The following is an 18,948-nucleotide window of genomic DNA, read 5'->3' as shown; positions in this document are numbered from 1 at the left end:
TCTCAAGTCCAAATATATTTCCTGGTTCACTTTGGGACCTCCTGTCCCTTTGGGCAGGCCCAGAGGGCAAGCTGTTGCTCTGAGATGGCACCTGGTCAGGTCAAGAGCCTTTTCCTTGGTTCCCATATGAAAATCAACTGTGCATCTGACTTCCTTCCTCTAGAAATGGACTTGCTAGTTACCACCCAGTGTACTTGACTCTTAATGTGCTGGGTGTGGAGAGATCCAAAGAGATTTCTCATTGCTTTGTTGGCTGGTGAATTCTGTAGCCAGATCTATTTAAGAAATTGCCTTAATTATTTTATTCTCCCCCTTTAAATTTTAGGCTTTAATACAAAAGTGTTGCTAACAATGACTAGGATTTGCTTTGTTTTCAGTGCATTTGGAATTGAGTACTGTAGTGATTTAAATGCACCTCCCCTTATTCTCTGTGTGCTTTCTCACCCCCTAGGAAACCCAGGTTGACAAGAACTCAAAGTGCCTTTTCTCCAGTCTCCTTCAGCCCCCTGTTCACAGGTAATGGTGATCTCTTTCTCTTTCTCTTTCTCTGACATCTGAAAGCAGGAGTGTTCTGAGGCCTGTCAGGAACCGCTCACAGACGCATCGCAGAGGGAGCTGCGGGCCTGTCTGCAGCTATTTTCTTCATCCCATGCCGGCTGGGTTTGGGGCAAGGCTGTTTTCACGGTGCGGAATGTGTTCTTGACTTTGGATGCTTTATGGTTTGAGTAGTGACTGTTTGCTGGTAATTAGGTGCCCCTGGCAGTTATGCAGTGCTTAGTTCAGGGTCATCACATATAAATTAAAAAGAGAAATTACAAATTTATAGGCTTACAGTGAGTAAAGGACTCTCTAGAAGTCATACATTTCCTGTCCCTGCTTCCAAGGGAGTTCATGGGTTATCAAATAAATACGAGCTCTGGTTATCTGGTCTATTTTTAAAGTCTTTGGGCAAAGGGGATTATGTGAACTCTTGTCATACCCATTTTAGGGGCTAGCAGTTCTTGCAGCTGTTAGAGTTCTTCATTATATCTAATTTAAGTTTAACTCCTCTTGCAGCAAAGAACACAGTTGCTAAAGGAGTAAAGCAGTTGAATGTCCTTTGGGCAACTGCCTTCTCTTTAGTGGGGAACTTTTTCAGAGGGGGAGACCTTTTGTTATGTCAGTCAGATGTGAAGCTCTCGCTTGAATAAGCTGTATAAAAGGTTTTCAGCACACTGCCTCAAGTCTCAGAAACAGCACTCATTGGTTGTGGCTGAGAAGCCTTTTTAAAAATCCCAATTTCAAACTTTTGGTATTGTGTCCCTCAAAAAGATAATTGGAAGAATTATGACTAGGGAATAGACATTTCCAGAAGATGTCAGGTGGGCTAAGTGGGACCCCCATTACGGCATAGACGGCTGAGAGCTGTCAGGACAAGTGAGTTGGTGCCCGTAATAGGCACAGATGGAGAGAGAGGCCTATGTTCTTACTCCAAGCCTAGAATTAAAGAATCTTATCCTGTAATCATATGTTTTTTAAATTAATAATTGTTTCCTCTCTAAAGGAACACCTACATTTGTAGTTTTAGGTTTGGTGTTCTTGTTTCAGACAGCCTTAGCTCTTTTGAATTATATATTTGTATTGAGACTCTACACCTACAATCTAGACCTTTCTGACTCTTTAGGAAATACATTTGTCTGGCTTTTTGCATTGCTCTGGGTAGCTAGGCTCTCAGTTACTAAACTATCTTAGTTAGTGTTCAAGAACTTTGCAAAAACAACAACAAAAACAAACAAAAAACTGTTTAGCCTGACCAGACGGTGGCGCATCTGACTGGGATGCGGAAAGCCGAGGTTCGAGACCCCGAGGTCACCAGCTTGAGATCAGGCTCATCTGGTTCGAACAAGGCCCACCAGCTTGAGCCCAAGGTCACTGGCTCGAGCAAGGAGTCCCTCGGTCTGCTGTAGTGCCCTGGTCAAGGCACATATGAAAAAAACTGTTTATTAGATTCTGAACCTTCTAGAGACAATGGTCTCTATTAATAATTAGAATCTAGCTGAAGGGCTGATTCAGCCTCCTGAATTAAAAATAGTATTGGAAATAACCTCAAGGTAAAGAACTCCGGAGTTCTGACTTGTAGATCAGACCTACCAAAACAAACATATTTTTGGTTGTCATCCCTAGTTATTAAAATACCCTTCATCCTTTGGTGACTCAGTGGACAGAGGGTAGATAGGGCTGGGTGGCAAGAAGAATGTATATGGCAGAGAACAGAACTGCATAACATGCTGGGAAATAAAGAGAAACCACATACCACCCTCCACACCCCAACAGGTTCCTACTGAGCAGCTTACCTGACTTGGCTGACTGTGGAAGTAGTTAATTATTAGGGTATAAACGCACTTTTCAACCTTTATAGTCTCAGCTATTAGGAACTAGTTGATATCTGAAACCGGTTCTCTAATGAGTGAATACTCTGAAACTCTAGACAGGGAAAGCTGTTTATGCAGAAGTCGGGGCTAGCATTGGAACCTCTGTCTGCATTCAGTGTACCATGCAATTCGTACATGTTTCTGGCACTTACTCTCTACGTCCATTTGGGCTTGTAACAAGCTGCTTGCCTTGCTCCTTAAGGCAGAAATTGGTATACAAGTCTGTAAAAATAAGTGATGTGATTTCTGTTTGAATAAAGAAGACCCCCTTGGTCAAGGTTATATTGTCAGTGGCAGGACCACATTAGTTCACTGTTCCACTGACAAGCCCATGTTTTTGTCCTATAGAATCCTTGACTGTTAACAGGGAAAAAATAAAAATAAACAAACAAACAAATAAAATTGCCTGTTTAGGGGTTTGGAGGGTAATTCCAGCCCTGGGAGTATTAGATTTTGAGCTTTTTGAGAGCCATGGACCTCTAACTTCCCTTGCTTGCCCTTTGCTTCCGTGTGCTCTGGCCTCAGCTTTGGGCAGGGTGCTCTATAACATGCTTGCTCCATGAATCCCTCAGGTGAAACAGTGTCACTTGTGGATGTGGACATCTCTCAGCGGGGCCTGACCTCTCCACACCCTCCAACTCCCCCTCCTCCTCCGAGAAGAAGCCTCAGCCTCCTAGGTATAGTCTCCACTCTCTGCCTTCTTGTTCTGATGGGCGGGGGAGCTCTACAGACCCAGTGTTCTTTGCCAGGAACCAAATAAACCCTGGGTTTCTAATGATGAACCAATTATTTTTTGTCCCTTCCCATCATCTCCCTGCAGTTGAATGGGTCTCTTACCTGCATGCTATTATAGCATTTACTACCCATATGTTGATTAGATCTGTATTTATCTTACCCTGAATCTATAGCCTCTGGGCTGCTTTAGGCATAGTGTTACATTACTGCTTTCAAGCAGAGGAAACCAGATTAAGATAACTGTTGCCCTCTGAGCAAGAAGACAGAGTGAAGGTCTGGCCATTTTGCCCCAGAGTGCAGCCTGATAATCCTTTGCCCTCTCCTCTGCTTCACCTTGCTCATTCTGTATTCCTAGTTCTGAACGTCTTGCTTTTGTTCTCTCTTCTAGATGATATCAGTGGGACGCTGCCTACATCTGTCCTTGTGGCTCCGATGGGGTCTTCCCTGCAGTCTTTCCCCCTACCTCCGCCTCCTCCACCCCATGCCCCAGGTTAGCTTAGCTTAGAGGCAAGACTTGCAAGAGTTGGGAGTACAAAGTGATAAACTTTGAAGGATGGGAGAAATCTATTTATGGATATAACAGAACTTAAGAGAAAGCTTAAGTTTTATCCCCTTGGCTAGTCCAGAACTCCTTGGAAATGAGGCCAAGAACTGAGTTTTCTAACCTGTTTTATTTATGGAGTTGAATCTGATTTTTGTTAGAAATAAAAGATTATTGAAATTTTTTCTTTCTTTTTTCTTTTCTTTTTTTGCTGCTAAGACTTTTTTTTAATCCTTGAATAGACATCACTGAGGATATTGTCTTAATTTCAAGATAGTGAGGAGGTTTAATATGTTGCTGGTTTTCAAAGTTCTGTGGTTTTTCTAAGCTTTTGATACTGACTGCAGCCTTGTAAATAAGTACGAAGCATTTAGTGGCCCATGCCCTGCTTTGCCAGCCTCCAGTACCCAAGGAGTAAAATGAATGAAATCGGCATTCTTTCCTACTTGCCTGGCAAAACCATTACACTTCCTGGGCAAGTAAGCGAGTCACTATTTCCAAGGCTGCTTTCCCGGCACTTCACCTCGAGGTGGGAGAAGCTGGAATCGCACTAGGCTGGTGAAGGCCCTGAAGTAGTCACCTTAGTCAGGTTAGTGAGCAGCGCCCCTCCCCATCCTGGGGTTCAGTGCCCCCACCCATCCTTCACAGCTCACACAGCCCACACAGCTTTTTGTTCCAGCCCATCAGCTCTTTCCCACTGCTTTGGCTTTCACCCTTTTCAGCTTAGCTTCTAATGCCTTGCCCCTCCTCAGTTAGCATCTCTGTTTTGGGGGGAGGCTCAACTTGTGGTTGGGAGTATCGAGGGTAAACAAGTGACCACCACGCTTGCCCTGCAGATGCATTTTTCCGGATTGCTCCCATCCGAGCAGCTGAATCCGCGCACAGCCAGCCCCCCCAGCACCTGCAGTGCCCTCTCTACCGGCCCGACTCCAGCAGCTTCACAGCCAGCCTTCGGGAGCTGGAGAAGGTGGGTGGCCCCTGAGTGGGGAGGCCCACCTCCTCTCCCGCTCCCTAATTGGTGAAAGGCTTCCCTTTTATTCCTTTTATCATTTTTAGAGGAAGAGTAGTTTCCTTGTTTCTATATTTTTAGTGACAAAACAATGTGCTACTATTATCAATTTCATAAAAGATGTTGTAAAGTTGAATCTTGGGGGAAAGTAATTGAACGTGTAAGGAAAAGTTGTGGAGAAATGTTTACGTGTCTAAGCTGATTGTGGCAGATTAACTGACCAGGTCCCTCTTTTTTGTAGGGCCTTGGAAATGGAATTGTAGGATTACTCTTCTGTTACTTTGGAGGGCTGAAAGTATAATGAGCTTGATGTTTACAGCTAGTGTTGAGATACTCTTACAGCCTTTCCTTACTGAAACATTTTGGAAGTGGGGAGTCCGTCGGTGGTAAGATAGACTGCGCCGAACACTTTGATGTTTCTCTGTTCTGTTAACCACTTGACCACTTTTTATCTTTGTTAGTGTGGTTGGTATTGGGGACCAATGAATTGGGAAGATGCAGAGATGAAGCTGAAAGGGAAGCCAGATGGTTCTTTCCTGGTACGAGACAGCTCTGATCCTCGTTATATCCTGAGCCTCAGCTTTCGATCACAGGGTATCACCCACCACACTAGAATGGAGCACTACAGAGGTAAGAGGTGCTGGTGTTGGGAGGAAGCCTTTCTCTGCCTTTGCTATTTGACCTTTTTATAGGAAGGATTCATAGAAATAGAAGTGTGAGTAGAGGGGGAAATCTCATAGATTTCAGTCACTAGAAGAAAAGTGGGCAGGGGTAGGGAAGAGAGTTAGGGGTTTGGTTTAAAAGTATCCTCAGCATCTTGTTTCCTAAATGGGAGGGCCTGAACAAAGCTAGTAAAACTTTCTTGGTAGAAGGAAGAAATAACATAGACAAATTCTCCCAGACTTTGTTCATAATTAAATTTCTAGAGATATACTTTTTTTCTTTTTACTTATTAGAGAGAGAGAAGGGGGGAGAGAGAGAAAGAAACACTTATCTGTTCCTGTATGTGCCCTGACCAAGGATCAAACTGGCAACCTCTGCTCATTAGGATGGTGCTCCAACCAACTGAGCCATCTGGCCAGTGCTAGAGATACTTTCTATTAAATCATATATACAAAAGGGAGAATTTAGTGTTGACCCCAGACTGTTCTGTTCCCTGATAGTCATATCAGCTTTTTCTGCAAGTCAGTGTGGTGATGATAATTCCTCTTTATCAGCTTTCTAGTCTCTTAGGAGACAGTCATCAGAACTTGGAGAGTTTGTGGAATCAGCATGCTTTAGACTGTCTACCTGCCTCCCAGGTGATACCCCCTCCTTTGCAGTCATGTTATGCTTAATGTCACCGTCATGTCCAGAAGATGACTTGTTAGACATTGCTGTCTGAATTGACTTTGCAACAGGGCATTCTGTACTTGACTTGGGCCAGAAACTTGATGGTTATTGGTGATAGGTCTGAATAATATATCTTTTTTTTTTATATACTTGCATATGCTATAAATTGTAAAAGTGTAGAGAACTTTGGGGAGTTTGAGGAACTTGCCCATCCCGTCCCTCACGCTCTTTGCACATGTGGTTGCCTTAAAGAGCTGTAAAGACATGCATCTCAAGCCCTGGCCGGTTGACTCAGCGGTAGAGCGTCGGCCTGGCGTGCGGAGGACCCGGGTTCGATTCTCGGCCAGGGCACATAGGAGAAGCGCCCATTTGCTTCTCCACCCCTCCCCCTTCCTCTCCATCTCTCTCTTCCCCTCCCGCAGCCAAGGCTCCATTGGAGCAAAGATGGCCCAGGCGCTGGGGATGGCTCCTTGGCCTCTGCCCCAGGCGCTAGAGTGGCTCTGGTCGCGGCAGAGCGACGCCCCAGAGGGGCAGAGCATCGCCCCCTGGTGGGCAGAGCAGCGCCCCTAGTGGGCGTGCCTGGTGGATCCTGGTCAGGCGCATGCGGGAGTCTGTCTGCCTGTCTCTCCCTGTTTCCAGCTTCAGAAAAATACAAAAAAAAAAAAAAAAGACATGCATCTCAAATAAGAGTCTCTTTCATGCTCTTCTGAGGCACTACCATGTTTTTTCTGCTCTTAGCCATGTTCTGCTGGATTTATTTGGTGTTCTTCTCTTGTGCAGTGGAAGTAGCTATTAAGGTCCTCACAGCTCTGTTCTTGGTTTCGCCTGCCCCCACCTTTGCCTTAGAGATACAGGCAGAGAAGGGATCTTCAGTTCAAAGACCTGAGAATTAGTGAGACAGCTGTGGGATAGACCACTGCCTATTTTCCTGCTGTTTCTAAAAGCAAAAATCAAATAAACAACAAAAAATACAAAACAAAGCATTTCAGAGTGAAGTATTTATAAACCTATTAAAATGATAATTGAGTAGGCCATGGGAATGATGAAGAAATGCTTGACCTCTAGGTTCCTGATAGGTGAGATGCAAGAAGTGAGAGAGTTCTTTCAAATGGTTCTCCAATTACTTTTTGTTCAAAGGGACTTTTCTTTCTTGAATAAATAGAAATTTTAATAAAAGCCTTGTGGGCATTTGTGTTGCCTGTTTGTAATGGAGCATTTGTCTTCGTCTTTTTAAGTGATCCTGTAAGAGTAGCAGAGGGACTCGGGTCTGCGGCTCTCCAGAGTGATTTAGTATCCCCTCTGTGGGCGATTCTTTTGGATTTAGAGCTTTAGTTTTGAAGTTTTATTGTTTTTTTGAAGTCATTAGAGTTCAGATTCCCTTTTACCTTTGGGATTCTGAAGTTTGGGTTGGGATCTTTATAATGTGTTGGGGTGTGGAATTTTAGAAGTTGAAGAAAAGACTTAGAATTTTATTTTTGTGTGTGTAAGTTTTCAGTTACAGTTGACATTCAATATTAGTTTCAGGTGAACAGAATAGTGATTACACATTTATATAACTGACAAAGTGATCTCCAGTAAGTCTAGTACCCACTTTACACCATACACACGTACATAGAGTTACAGTGTTACTGACTATATTCCCTGTGCTGTACTTTGCATCCCTGTGACTGTTTTGTAACTACCAGTTAGTACTTCTTGATCTCTTTACCTTTTTCACCAACCTCTCAACCCTCCTCCCCTCTGGCAACCATCTCTCTGTTCTTTGTATCTATGAGATGTTTCTAGTTTGTTTGTTTATTCTATTCATTAGATTCCACATAGAAGCAAAGTCATATGGTATTTGTCTTTCTCTGTCTGCCTTATCTCACTTGAGGTAACATTCTCTTGGTCCATCCAGTCTGTTGCAAATGGTAAGATTTCATTCCTTTTTATGGTGCTGTAATATTCCATTGTATATATGTACCACAACTTTTTTATCCACTCATCTATTGGTGGGCACTTGGGTTGCTTACCTATCTTGGCTATTGTAAATAACGCTGCAGTGAACATAAGGGTGCATATATTCTTTCAAATTCATGTTTTTTGTTTCTTTAGATATATAACCAGAGGTAGAATCCCTGGTCATAAGGCAGTTCCATTTTTAATTTTTTGAGGAAGCTCCATACTGTTTTCCATAGTGGCTGCTGTACCAGCCTGCATTCCTAACAGTGCACGAGGGTTCCTTTTTCTCCACATTTTTGCCAACTTGTGTGTGGATTTATTGATGATAGCCATTCTGACAGGTGTGAGGTGATATCTCACTGTGGTTTTAATTTGGATTTCTCTGATGAATAGTGACTTTGAGCATCTTTTCATATGTCTATTGGCCATCTGTATGTCCTCTTTAGAGAAGTGTCACAGATAGCTTGGTTGGTTAAAGCATCATCCCAAAGCACAGAGGTTTGCTGGTTTGACCCCTAGTTGAGGCACAAACAGGAACTGATCTATGTTCCTGTCTCTATCTCTCTCTCTCCCCTCTCTTCTTCTCACTAAAATCAATAAAATAAAAGAAAAGATTATGAGAAGTGTTTATTCAGGCCCTGGCCAGTTGACTCAGTGGTAGCGTCGGCCTGGCGTGCAGAGGTCCCAGGTTTGATTCCCGGCCAGGTCATACAGGGGAAGCGCCCATCTGCTTCTCCACCCTTCCCTCTCTCCTTCCTCTCTGTCTCTCTCTTCCCCTCCCGCAGCCGAGGCTCCATTGGAGCAAAGATGGCCCGGGCGCTGGGGATGGCTCCTTGACCTCTGCCCCAGGCACTAGAGTGGCTCTGGTCACGACGGAGCGACGCCCCGGAGGGGCAGAGCGTCGCCCTCTGGTGGGCATGCCAGGTGGATCCCGGCCGGTGGCATGGGGGAGTCTGTCTGGCTATCTCTCCCCGTTTCTTGCTTTAAAAAAAAAAAGAAGAAGAAGAAAAGTGTTTATTCAGGTCCTCTGCCCACTTTTTAATTGGACTGTTTGTTTTTTTGGTGATGAGATATATGAGTTCTTTATAAATTTTGGATGTAATTTCTTATTGGATGTATCATTGGTGGATATCTTCTCCCATTCAATAGGTTGTCTTTTTGTTTCATTGATGGTTTTTAGTTTGATGTAGTCCTGTTTGTTTGTTTTCTTTGTTTGTTTTCCTTGCCTGAGGAAATGTATTAGAAAAAAATATTACTGAGAAAAATTCAACAGTATTTTTTTTTTTTTTTTTACAGAGACAGAAAGAGAGTCAGAGGAATAGACAGGGCCAGACAGACAGGAATGGAGAGATGAGAAGCATCAATCATTAGTTTTTGTTGCACATTGCAATACCTTAATTGTTCATTGATTGCCTTCTCATACGTGCCTTGACCGCAGGCCTTCAGCAGACCGAGTAACCCCTTGCTCGAGCCAGCGACCTTGGGCTCAAGTTGGTGAGCTTTTGCTCAAACCAGATGAGCCCTCACTCGAGCTGGCGACCTCGGGGTCTCGAACCTGGGTCTTCTGCATCCCAGTCTGACGCTCTATCCTCTGCGCCACCGCCCGGTCAGGCTCAACAGAGTATTTTTATATCGTTTTTCTGACTTGAATTTATTTTTTACTTCAACAAAAGCCTTGTAAGACCTGACTGATACCTTATTAAAGGCAATATCTTTATTTCCATTCTGTATTCCCCCATGTATAAGATGCACCCCCTTTTCAAAAAAATTGGGGTCTAAAAACTGGGTGCATCTTACAGTGGTTGTGGCATTTCAATTGCCATAGATGGAACTGAGGACAAGGCAATATATGAAGACAGTGATTCGTCATCAGACACAGATGAGGACAAGCTAATGGATGGGAGTTTTGACAGTGATAAGGAGTTGTATGAATTTTATGATGAATAAAATTTGAGTTCAATAACTTTATGTAATGCTTTTTTTTTCAAATTTCGGGCCCCCAAATTAAGGTAATTATAGAACAAGGAACAGTGGTTTCAGGGACCTTTGTCTGACTCAGCTTGCCAATAAAATTTGCCCTCTGAAAAGTGAGAATCATAGAAATGTGCAATCCAGCCTCCCAGACCTTTTAAAAATGTTTTATATTTTTACCTCTTCTGAATTTTCCATGGCAGGAACCTTCAGCCTGTGGTGTCACCCCAAGTTTGAGGACCGCTGTCAGTCGGTGGTGGAGTTCATTAAGAGAGCCATCATGCATTCCAAGAATGGGAAGTTTCTCTATTTCTTGAGATCCAGGGTTCCAGGTAAGTTACTATAAAATTACTTAACTTACTTGGGTTTGGTCCAGTATAGTATCAAAATGCACCCCCCCCCCATAAAAAGTCCCCAGTTACTTAAAGCTTTTTATCCTAGCTTTGATAACAGTCATTCTAGAGTCCAGTGGTTAATCCCCTACCCTTGTGCATTAGTCTCTCAACATATTGGGAAGGAATCTTTGCTTCTCTGAGCACATGATGAGAAAACTGATCCTTCCTCTGACGTCCAGGCATCATGTGAAAATTGTATACTCAGAGATGTCATCTTGTCCCTGATCCAGGCACCTAACACTTACTTGTGAAGCAAAGGTGAGAGCTCTCAGGTCATTTCCACGGGAACAGGGACAGTAAAAGCGTGTTTGTTTGAAGGCAGTGGTGAGGCTGAATTCCAGGAAGCTGACTGAGTTCACTGGCAGTCTGCTCTCTGTTTTGTTCATGTCATACTAAACTTTCTGTTAAAGAGTATATTCTTGCCTGACCTGTGGTGGCGCAGTGGATAAAGCATCAACCTGGAAATGCTGAGGTCACCGGTTCGAAACCCTGGGCTTGCCTGGTCAAGGCACATATGGGAGTTGATGCTTCCTGCTTCTCCCCCCACTTCTCTCTCTCTCTCTCTCTCTCTCTCTCTCTCTCTCTCTCTCTCCTTTCTAAAATGAATAAATTAAAAAAAAATTAAAAAAAAAAAAAGAGTATATTCTTTTTTCTGTACCTCGTATTCCTACCAGTTTTATATACAAAAACTTCTCTCCATTTGGGAGCCCTGGGCAGTTCCCATCCTTGCTGGTGTGGTTACGTAGTCTTCCTGCCCACTGAGTAGGGAGGTGTCTGTATAAAAGCTGTTGAAGGGGGAGAAGGTGTGGTTTGGAAGAATCTGCTTTAAAGTGTTGGGAAAAATAAAATAACAAGTACATTGAGACATTAGTAAGATAGAAACAGAACTAAAAATGAGAACGTCGTGCTTTCCCATGGAATCAAATTAAGGATTTTAAACAGTGTGCCAAGAAACTGCTGTTAAAAAGAAGTTGCAACCCTGGCTAGTTTGCTCAGTGAGCGTCGTCCTGAAACAACAAGGCTGCAGGTTTGATCCTTGGTCAGGGCACACGTGGAAAACAACCAACAAATGCACGACTGAGTGAAACAACGAATGCTTCCCTTCCCTCACCCCACTCTCTCCCTTCTTCTCTCCCTTCCTCTCTCCCTTCCTCTCTCTGTCTCTCTGGGAAAAAATAAAAAGACATTAAGCCCTGGTGAGATGACTTGGTCAGTTGGAGCGTTGTCCTGGAGTGCGGGGGTAGCCGGTTTGATACCCCAGTCAGGGCACATGCAGGAGCAGCTCCATGTTCCTGTCTCTCCCTGCCTTTCTCAAAAAAAAAAAAAAAAAAAAAAAAAAAAAAGGAAAAGAAAAAGTTCCAGGAGAGCCTCAGGCAGAACATGAGTAACAGGATTGGGCCAGGTTACAGGAATGTGTTTTATAATCTTGGTGATTTAAATAAGGCACGACAGAGTGCAAGCTGTGTTAATTCTGACTTCATTTTAGTGTTTGCCTCAATGCTGTCAACACAGTTGGGTTCTAATGCAGTTGATTTGGTTAAAGGGAAAAGTTAGATTCCTTTCTTATAGGAATTGACTCTGCTTAGCAATTACTAAAAATTGCAGCTTTGGGGGAGGTATTTATTTAACAAACACTTATTTTGTATCTCAGTATTGAAAATAAGCCACATTTCTGCGTTCAGAAAGCTCATAGCCTCAAAGAGGGATCAGGTAGGAAGACACAGGTAATAAATAGCACATGTTCAATTCAGTACAAGGTGTGGCAGTGATCCACAAGGGCAGACTAATAAACTGTGAGTGAGCCAGGGAAATCCTCTCAAAGGATTCCGGAGTTGGGAGCATGTATCTCCTTGTAGCAGGCGTCCCCAAACGGCAGCCCACAGGCTGCATGTGGCCCCCTGAGGCCATTTATCTGCCCCCCCCCCCCCCCCCGCCGCACTTCCGGAAGGGGCACCTCTTTCATTGGTGGTCAGTGAAAGGAGCACTGTATGTGGCGGCCCTCCAACAGTCTGAGGGACAGTGAACTGGCCCCCTGTGTAAAAAGTTTGGGGACCCCTGTAAGAGCATTGACAGACTTCATGTAATCTTGGACTCCTCAGCTATAGCTCATTTCATTCCATAAATGTTCCCTGTTGCAGAAATTTTAACTAAGAGTCTTAACATTGTAACGACTAGAGATTATAATAATTGCTACTATATTGAATGGCTATAGGTTCTTTATTTACATCTCTCTAAGTTCTTTAGGTAATAGATTGGTCTGTTATTTAGAGATAAGTCTCTTTTCATATTGCCAGTGAGGAAACTGAGGCTGAGGCTCAAAAGTGAAGTTACTCAAGGTCACTTAGCTGATCAGTGCTGATGCCAGGATTCAGACCCAGACCCAATGGGCTCCAAATCCTGTGCTTTATTTACCACCCTTCTGTTATGGGAGGAAGTAGCAGTAAGCACATGGAAAATTGAGTCTGCTGGGATTTGTTGAGACTGCATAAAGGAGACAGAACTGCGTTTGTTAGTGGAGGGTATCTTTCTAGGACCTATGATTAATGCTGCAAGCAGGATATCTGTTCGCACTTAAAAGTATAATCAAGTTGAAAAGGCAGGGCAGAGGTAGTACTTGCCCCTGGACCCTAAGTGACCTCTCTTTGAAGGAATGGGACAAAGAAGGCAAAGCCAGTGTTCTTCTTTACCATAATTTGCTGCCCTCCTTTGCTTGTCATAAAGGTCCAGGCATTTTATGAGGTTGACTTATTAGAGGCAAGAATTGGCCTGAGGAGAGGTAGTCATAGCGTTCAGGTTGAGCTGTGTCATCCTGCACCAAGGATTTTAACTTAGTAGATTTGAAAAGAAGCCTATTTGTTCAGAAATTGGAATGATGATAACTAAATGCCCACAGGGGCCAGGTATTACTTCCTTTAACCCTTACAAAATCCTTTGAAAGGATATTATAGTGTCTGTCTCTCTCTCTCTCTCTCAACAAATTGAGAAACTGAGGTACAGTGAGGTATAGAGGTCAGAACCAAAGTCATATTTTTCTGGCTCCAATCTGAAGCCGGATGCACTAGTAGTGCATCCAGACTGGTGTTAAAGGGGTGCCCGGTATAATAGGAATGAATCATCCAGCTAGGCCTAATGGGCGAGTTCTGAATGGTGGCAAATAAGGAGCAAGAAGAATGAATTAGAATAAGTGGAAGAATTAGCATCTGGGGGCAGGGCCCTTGGTAAAGATGATGGTCCATTTACCTCTTCTGAGGTCACTGATCACACTCATTCTGGTCCATTTCACAGTTATAAACTGAGCCCCAACACCAGGCAGCAGTCTCAGAAAGAGAATGAGATTGGATTAGCACAAAGCCTTCTGCTAGAGCCAGGACTCAAAGAGAACGTGTCTGGGAGAGTCTTCATGGTCTTTGAAGTACATAGAGATAAAAATACCTTAATTTCTAATTGCATTCTGAGTGAACCTGAAGGAGATCAGTCACTTGCTCTTTTGTAGCCATCACTGAGCTTATACCTGTTTGCTCAGTGACATGTCTTCCCTGTACCCCAGGGCCTCCCAGTTTAGCACTATTGACAGTTATGGGCTGGATAATTCTGGTCTTCAGGTAACAGTTTGGTATTGAAGAAAGACCTCCGTGTTCAGGTGTCAGACCTGGAAGAGATTTGTCACTACCTGGTCCATATCAGGAGAAGAGAAAACTGAAGTAGCTGGTAACTGGATTTGTGCGCAGGCCGCCTGGCATGAGGACAGGGGGAGAGTCCCAGTGGTTCACTGTTCACTGTCCCTTTCAGCTGCGCTGCTGTCTTGTCTTGGATCTATTTCCATTTGAACCTCTCCTGTTGACAGGCTCTGGATGTGAGAGTTCCACTTCTTTGTTGTGTTTGGGGGCAAAGACTAAATGGTCAGGTTGACACCAGGGGTATCAAAGAATTAACAGTTTTTGAATTATTTGTGAACCTAAGGCTGAAAGGAACACAGTAAAATTGGCAAGTATATATAGTCATTAAAATTCAAGTGCGCAAATAGCTAGATAATTGTATGCTGCTTATTATCCTGATCTCTTAGTAGTTCTATAGTACTGCATCTATAATAATTAGATACATAAATTACTTTTATCTCTGACACATCATGTTGAATTGAGCAATATTACAACCAACCCTCAAAAGCTTTGTTTGTCATAGGTTAACATACTAAAGAATTTTTTTTTTTTTTTTTCATTTTTCTGAAGCTGGAAACAGGGAGAGACAGTCAGACAGACTCCCGCATGCGCCCGACCAGGATCCACCCGGCACGCCCACCAGGGGCGATGCTCTGCCCACCAAGGGGCGATGCTCTGCCCATCCTGGGCGTCGCCATGTTGCGACCAGAGCCACTCTAGCGCCTGAGGCAGAGGCCACAGAACCATCCCCAGCGCCCGGGCCATCTTTGCTCCAATGGAGCCTTGGCTGCGGGAAGGGAAGAGAGAGACAGAGAGGAAAGCGCGGCGGAGGGGTGGAGAAGCAAATGGGCGCTTCTCCTGTGTGCCCTGGCCGGGAATTGAACCCGGGTCCTCCGCACGCTAGGCAAGAATATTTTTAAAACATGAGAGAGAAAGGGTAAATTCAAAAAGGCATTTGACCCCAAAACAAATTCATTTTTATTTTTAAATTATTTATTTATTTATTTTAGAGATGGAGGAGGGATGGGTGGGAGGAGCAGAAGCATCAACTTGCATACGTGCCTTGACCAGACAATCCCAGGGTTTTGAACTGGCAATCTCAGTGTTCCAGGTTGACGCTTTATCCCACTGTGCCACCACAGGTCAGGCAAACTCAAAGTTGTTTTTATTTTATTTTTTTTACAAGGACAGAGAGAGAGTCAGAGATAGGGATAGACAGGGACAGACAGACAGGAACGGAGAGAGATGAGAAGCATCAATCATCAGTTTTTCGTTGTGAGACCTTAGTTGTTCATTGATTGCTTTCTCAATATGTGCCTTGACCGCGGGCCTTCAGCAGACTGAGTGACCCCTTGTTCTCGAGCCAGAGACCTTGGGTCCAAGCTGGTGAGCTTTTGCTCATACCAGGTGAACCTGCGCTCAAGCTGGCTACCTCAGGGTCTCGAACCTGGGTCCTCTGCATCCCAGTCCGACGCTCTATCCACTGCGCCACTGCGTGGTCAGGCTAACTCAAAGTTGTTTTTAAAATCACTTGAGTCTAAATATATTTAAGAGAGAAATCCGTGTTTAATTTTTTTTTAATGGTGTGTAAGGAGAAGGCTGACCACATGGGTGGAGTGGGGCTGCAGTGCTTTAAATGTAAACCTCAGGCGGGAAGGGTGAGCGTGAGAAGGAGAGGCCCCGGGAGTCACGGTGCTGTGGCTGTCCTGGAGAACGCCCGAGCGGCTCCCTGGGCTGAGCTCTTCACAGAGAGCCAGTGCTCTCAGCAGGACAGCTTTGTTGGCTCTGTGCCATAAGCACGCTCTCTAAGCCAAATAAGCCTAAGTTTCTTCATATTTGGTATGGAAGATGATAGTGATATTTGTCTCATAGTATAGTTTCAAAGACTAAATGAATTAATGGTTTTTAAGATAACTTTACTTGTTTATTAATTGTGTAATATTTATTTCCATTTTTTTTTAAAAGTAAGTCAGTTGTTAACTACCATGGAAAGGCTTTGGGAGGCAGTTTGCCCCAGCTATACTAGTTGCTTTACTTTTAATAGCACCCCCTCCCTTTCTTGTGTTCCTGTATTTAAGCTAAAGTTTCAGAAGCAGAGGGATTGGGGAGGGAAAAAAAGAGAGGTTGGGGTGGGAAATACGAAATGGCTAACCCTGATTGTCCTTCCTGGCTGAAGTAAATGCAGGAGTGACAGGCTTGTAAACTTGGATCCCAGCTGTTGCTTTTGCTTCCCAGCCTCCCATTGGAATTTGGTGGGGACCCCTTTGAGCAACCTTTCTGAGTCCTCCCCTTCAGAACACTGCTAGATGTGCTAAACAAATATCCCCATTCCCAGCACGGATGCCTTAGAGTCTCACCCCTCCCAGGAGCCTCAGGCCTGGGATTGGCCATCTGGCTCCCAGCACTCTTTAGCTTGGCATTTTTCACTGGGCTATTCTGAAGAGCAAGATTCTCAGCTGTTAAGAGTGATGCGAGGGAGGCCCTCAGCGAAAGAATAGATTCTCTTGAGTGAAATGTGGTGGTGCTGCTGCTGCTGCAAGTGGAAATAGCAGCCCTCTGGAAGGCCGCTTTTGCACAGAACACGTAGATGAACTATAAAGAAACTCATTTCCTGTCCATGGACTCTCTTTTTAAGGGAGATTATAGTTAGCTGCTTTATTTCCTCTCAATATTTCTCCTGGGCTTTATTCTTGAAGGACTGCCACCAACTCCAGTCCAGCTGCTCTATCCAGTGTCCAGATTCAGCAATGTCAAATCCCTCCAGCACCTTTGCAGATTCCGAATCCGACAGCTCGTCCGGATAGATCACATCCCGGATCTCCCACTGCCTAAGTATGATGCGGTCGTCAGGGTTGGGGCAGTAAGGAGGGCTGGTTACAGATGTTAGGGAGGCCTGCAAGCCAGTTGCGCAGGCAGAGCCTGGCAGTATTCACAGGCATCTCCTTTCACTTCTCCTGTGTCTTTGCACCTGACTCTAGAACTGTCACATTGCAGCCAGAAGGGAGGAAGGTGTGTGTATGTGTCAGCCTCCCTTCTGCGGTCGCTATGAAGGGTGGAGGGAAGGAGACAGAACTGTAATAAGTGAGAAAATGAGAATTTTGTTAGGGGAGCAGAGTCTTTGGTGTGGTATCAACCATATAGAGATTAAAGAGAGGGAAGAGTTGAACAAAGGTAGTCTTCTGTAATCTACGTAAATGACACTGTGTGTGTATCCTTCTTGGGCTTTTTACAGACCTCTGATCTCTTATATCCGGAAGTTCTACTACTATGATCCTCAGGAAGAGGTATACCTGTCTCTAAAGGAAGCGCAGCTCATTTCCAAACAGAAGCAAGAGGTGGAACCGTCCACGTAGCAAGGGGTCCCTGCTGGTCACCACCAAGGGTATGAGATCTCTGCCTCTCTGTCCAGCCATGTCTCTTCCTGGGCAGTTGTCATCATGCGTGGGCCTTGTCCCCCTACCCCCGCTATCCCATGTATATTCCCCTGATCTAAGCATTTCCCCATAGAGTTACCACATCTGATAATGAAGTCCCCAAGGGGCAACCCAACTGGAGAAGAGCAGATAGACAAGGGAGGCTTTAAGAATATTTGCCAGGCAGCGTGCAGGCTAACCACTGAATAGGAAGGAGCAGGAAGACTCACACGGTAGCTAAGTGTGCAGCTTTCTGTCATACTTCAGCTGATGGTGACTCTGGGATGCTGCAGAGTTTTAATTTATAGGGTCCTGGATTGTATGTGCAGTATCTTATGTTTTCAATTATATGCAAATTGCATGCCCTTGGAAGTGTCTCCTAAAACATCTAAATGCCTGAATGTATAGTAGCATTTCTGTTTGATGGCTTTGTGGTTGAGATTAGGGTGGGAAGGAGGAGGGGGACTGAGGAGGCCCACCTGCCTGACAACACCCTTGAGGAGGAATTAGAACCCTTCGGTTAAAGCAGTGGTAGTCAACCTGGTCCCTACCGCCCACTAGTGGGCGTTCCAGCTTTCATGGTGGGCGGTAGCGGAGCAACCAAAGTATAAATAAAAAGATAGATTTAACTATAGTAAGTTGTTTTATAAAGATTTTTTCTGCCAAACTTAGTGAAAATCCAACATAAAGTACTTGGTAAGTAATTATTATTATTATATGTTTTAATTTGCTGTAACTCCACTTTATAAATTTTATAAAGTAAAGTTACTTCCCTACTTTATAAATCACCATTACTGTGGAACCGGTGGGTGGTTAGAACATTTTACTACTAACAGATACAAAAGTGGGTGTAGGTATAAAAAGGTTGACTCCCCCTGGATTAGAGCACTGCCTCTGGGGGCACTGTGCCCCCAGGGGAATGAGTGCATGTGAGCAGGAGGAGCACATGCAAAGAAAGGCTCAGGATGCTGGAGGGCTCCAGACTCCCTCCTATGGGGAATAAATGATTGCCATGAGCGGAGAAGTCTTAGGGTGAGGGACTTGACAGCTAAAAGAAGTCTCTGAGGATTTTTCTAAGGAAGAGTAAGTATTAAACATATTTTGTGTCATTCCAGGGGATGGAACAAGTACCACAATGGACATAAGTTATAAGGGATTAGATATCAGTCCAACTTTAGAAGAACCTTTTTAACAGAGAAGTCCAAAAACAGAATGGGTTTTCTCCAGGAATTAGTTCCCCATTTTTTTTTTTTTTTTTGGTATTTTTGTATTTTTCTGAAGCTGGAAACGGGGAGGCAGTCAGACAGACTCCCCGCATGCGCCCGACCGGGATCCACCCGGCATGCCCACCAGGGGGCGATGCTCTGCCCATCTGGGGCGTTGCTCTGCTGCAATCAGAGCCATTCTAGCACCTGAGGCAGAGGCCACAGCCATCCTTAGTGCCCGGGCCAACTTTGCTCCAGTGGAGCCTTGGCTGCGGGAGGGGAAGAGAGAGACAGAGAGGAAAGAGAGGAGGAGGGGTGGAGAAGCAGATGGGCGCCTCT

At 44.4% G+C, this 18,948-nt stretch overlaps 1 protein-coding gene across 3 annotated transcripts in view; it reads left to right on the top strand.

Annotated features, from left to right (window-relative positions):
- Positions 1 to 18,948, top strand: part of SOCS7 (suppressor of cytokine signaling 7) — a 34,916-nt gene that overhangs the window by 8,756 nt on the left and 7,212 nt on the right. Inside the window, exons 2-9 of one of the 3 annotated variants that reach the window (XM_066263806.1) lie at positions 452 to 516; positions 2,984 to 3,088; positions 3,535 to 3,636; positions 4,524 to 4,654; positions 5,158 to 5,326; positions 10,144 to 10,272; positions 16,688 to 16,823; positions 17,224 to 17,373. In XM_066263806.1, coding sequence (XP_066119903.1) covers positions 452 to 516; positions 2,984 to 3,088; positions 3,535 to 3,636; positions 4,524 to 4,654; positions 5,158 to 5,326; positions 10,144 to 10,272; positions 16,688 to 16,823; positions 17,224 to 17,344 — 958 coding nt within the window. In that variant the 3' untranslated portion in view covers positions 17,345 to 17,373. The remainder of the gene's footprint in view (positions 1 to 451; positions 517 to 2,983; positions 3,089 to 3,534; positions 3,637 to 4,523; positions 4,655 to 5,157; positions 5,327 to 10,143; positions 10,273 to 16,687; positions 16,824 to 17,223; positions 17,374 to 18,948) is intronic. The other 2 variants (XM_066263808.1, XM_066263809.1) reach the window with 2 other exon arrangements.

The sequence above is a fragment of the Saccopteryx bilineata genome, chromosome 2 (assembly GCF_036850765.1).
Source record: "Saccopteryx bilineata isolate mSacBil1 chromosome 2, mSacBil1_pri_phased_curated, whole genome shotgun sequence".
NCBI classification, from domain to species: Eukaryota; Metazoa; Chordata; class Mammalia; order Chiroptera; family Emballonuridae; genus Saccopteryx; species Saccopteryx bilineata.
This window is presented reverse-complemented; position numbering and strand designations above follow the sequence as displayed.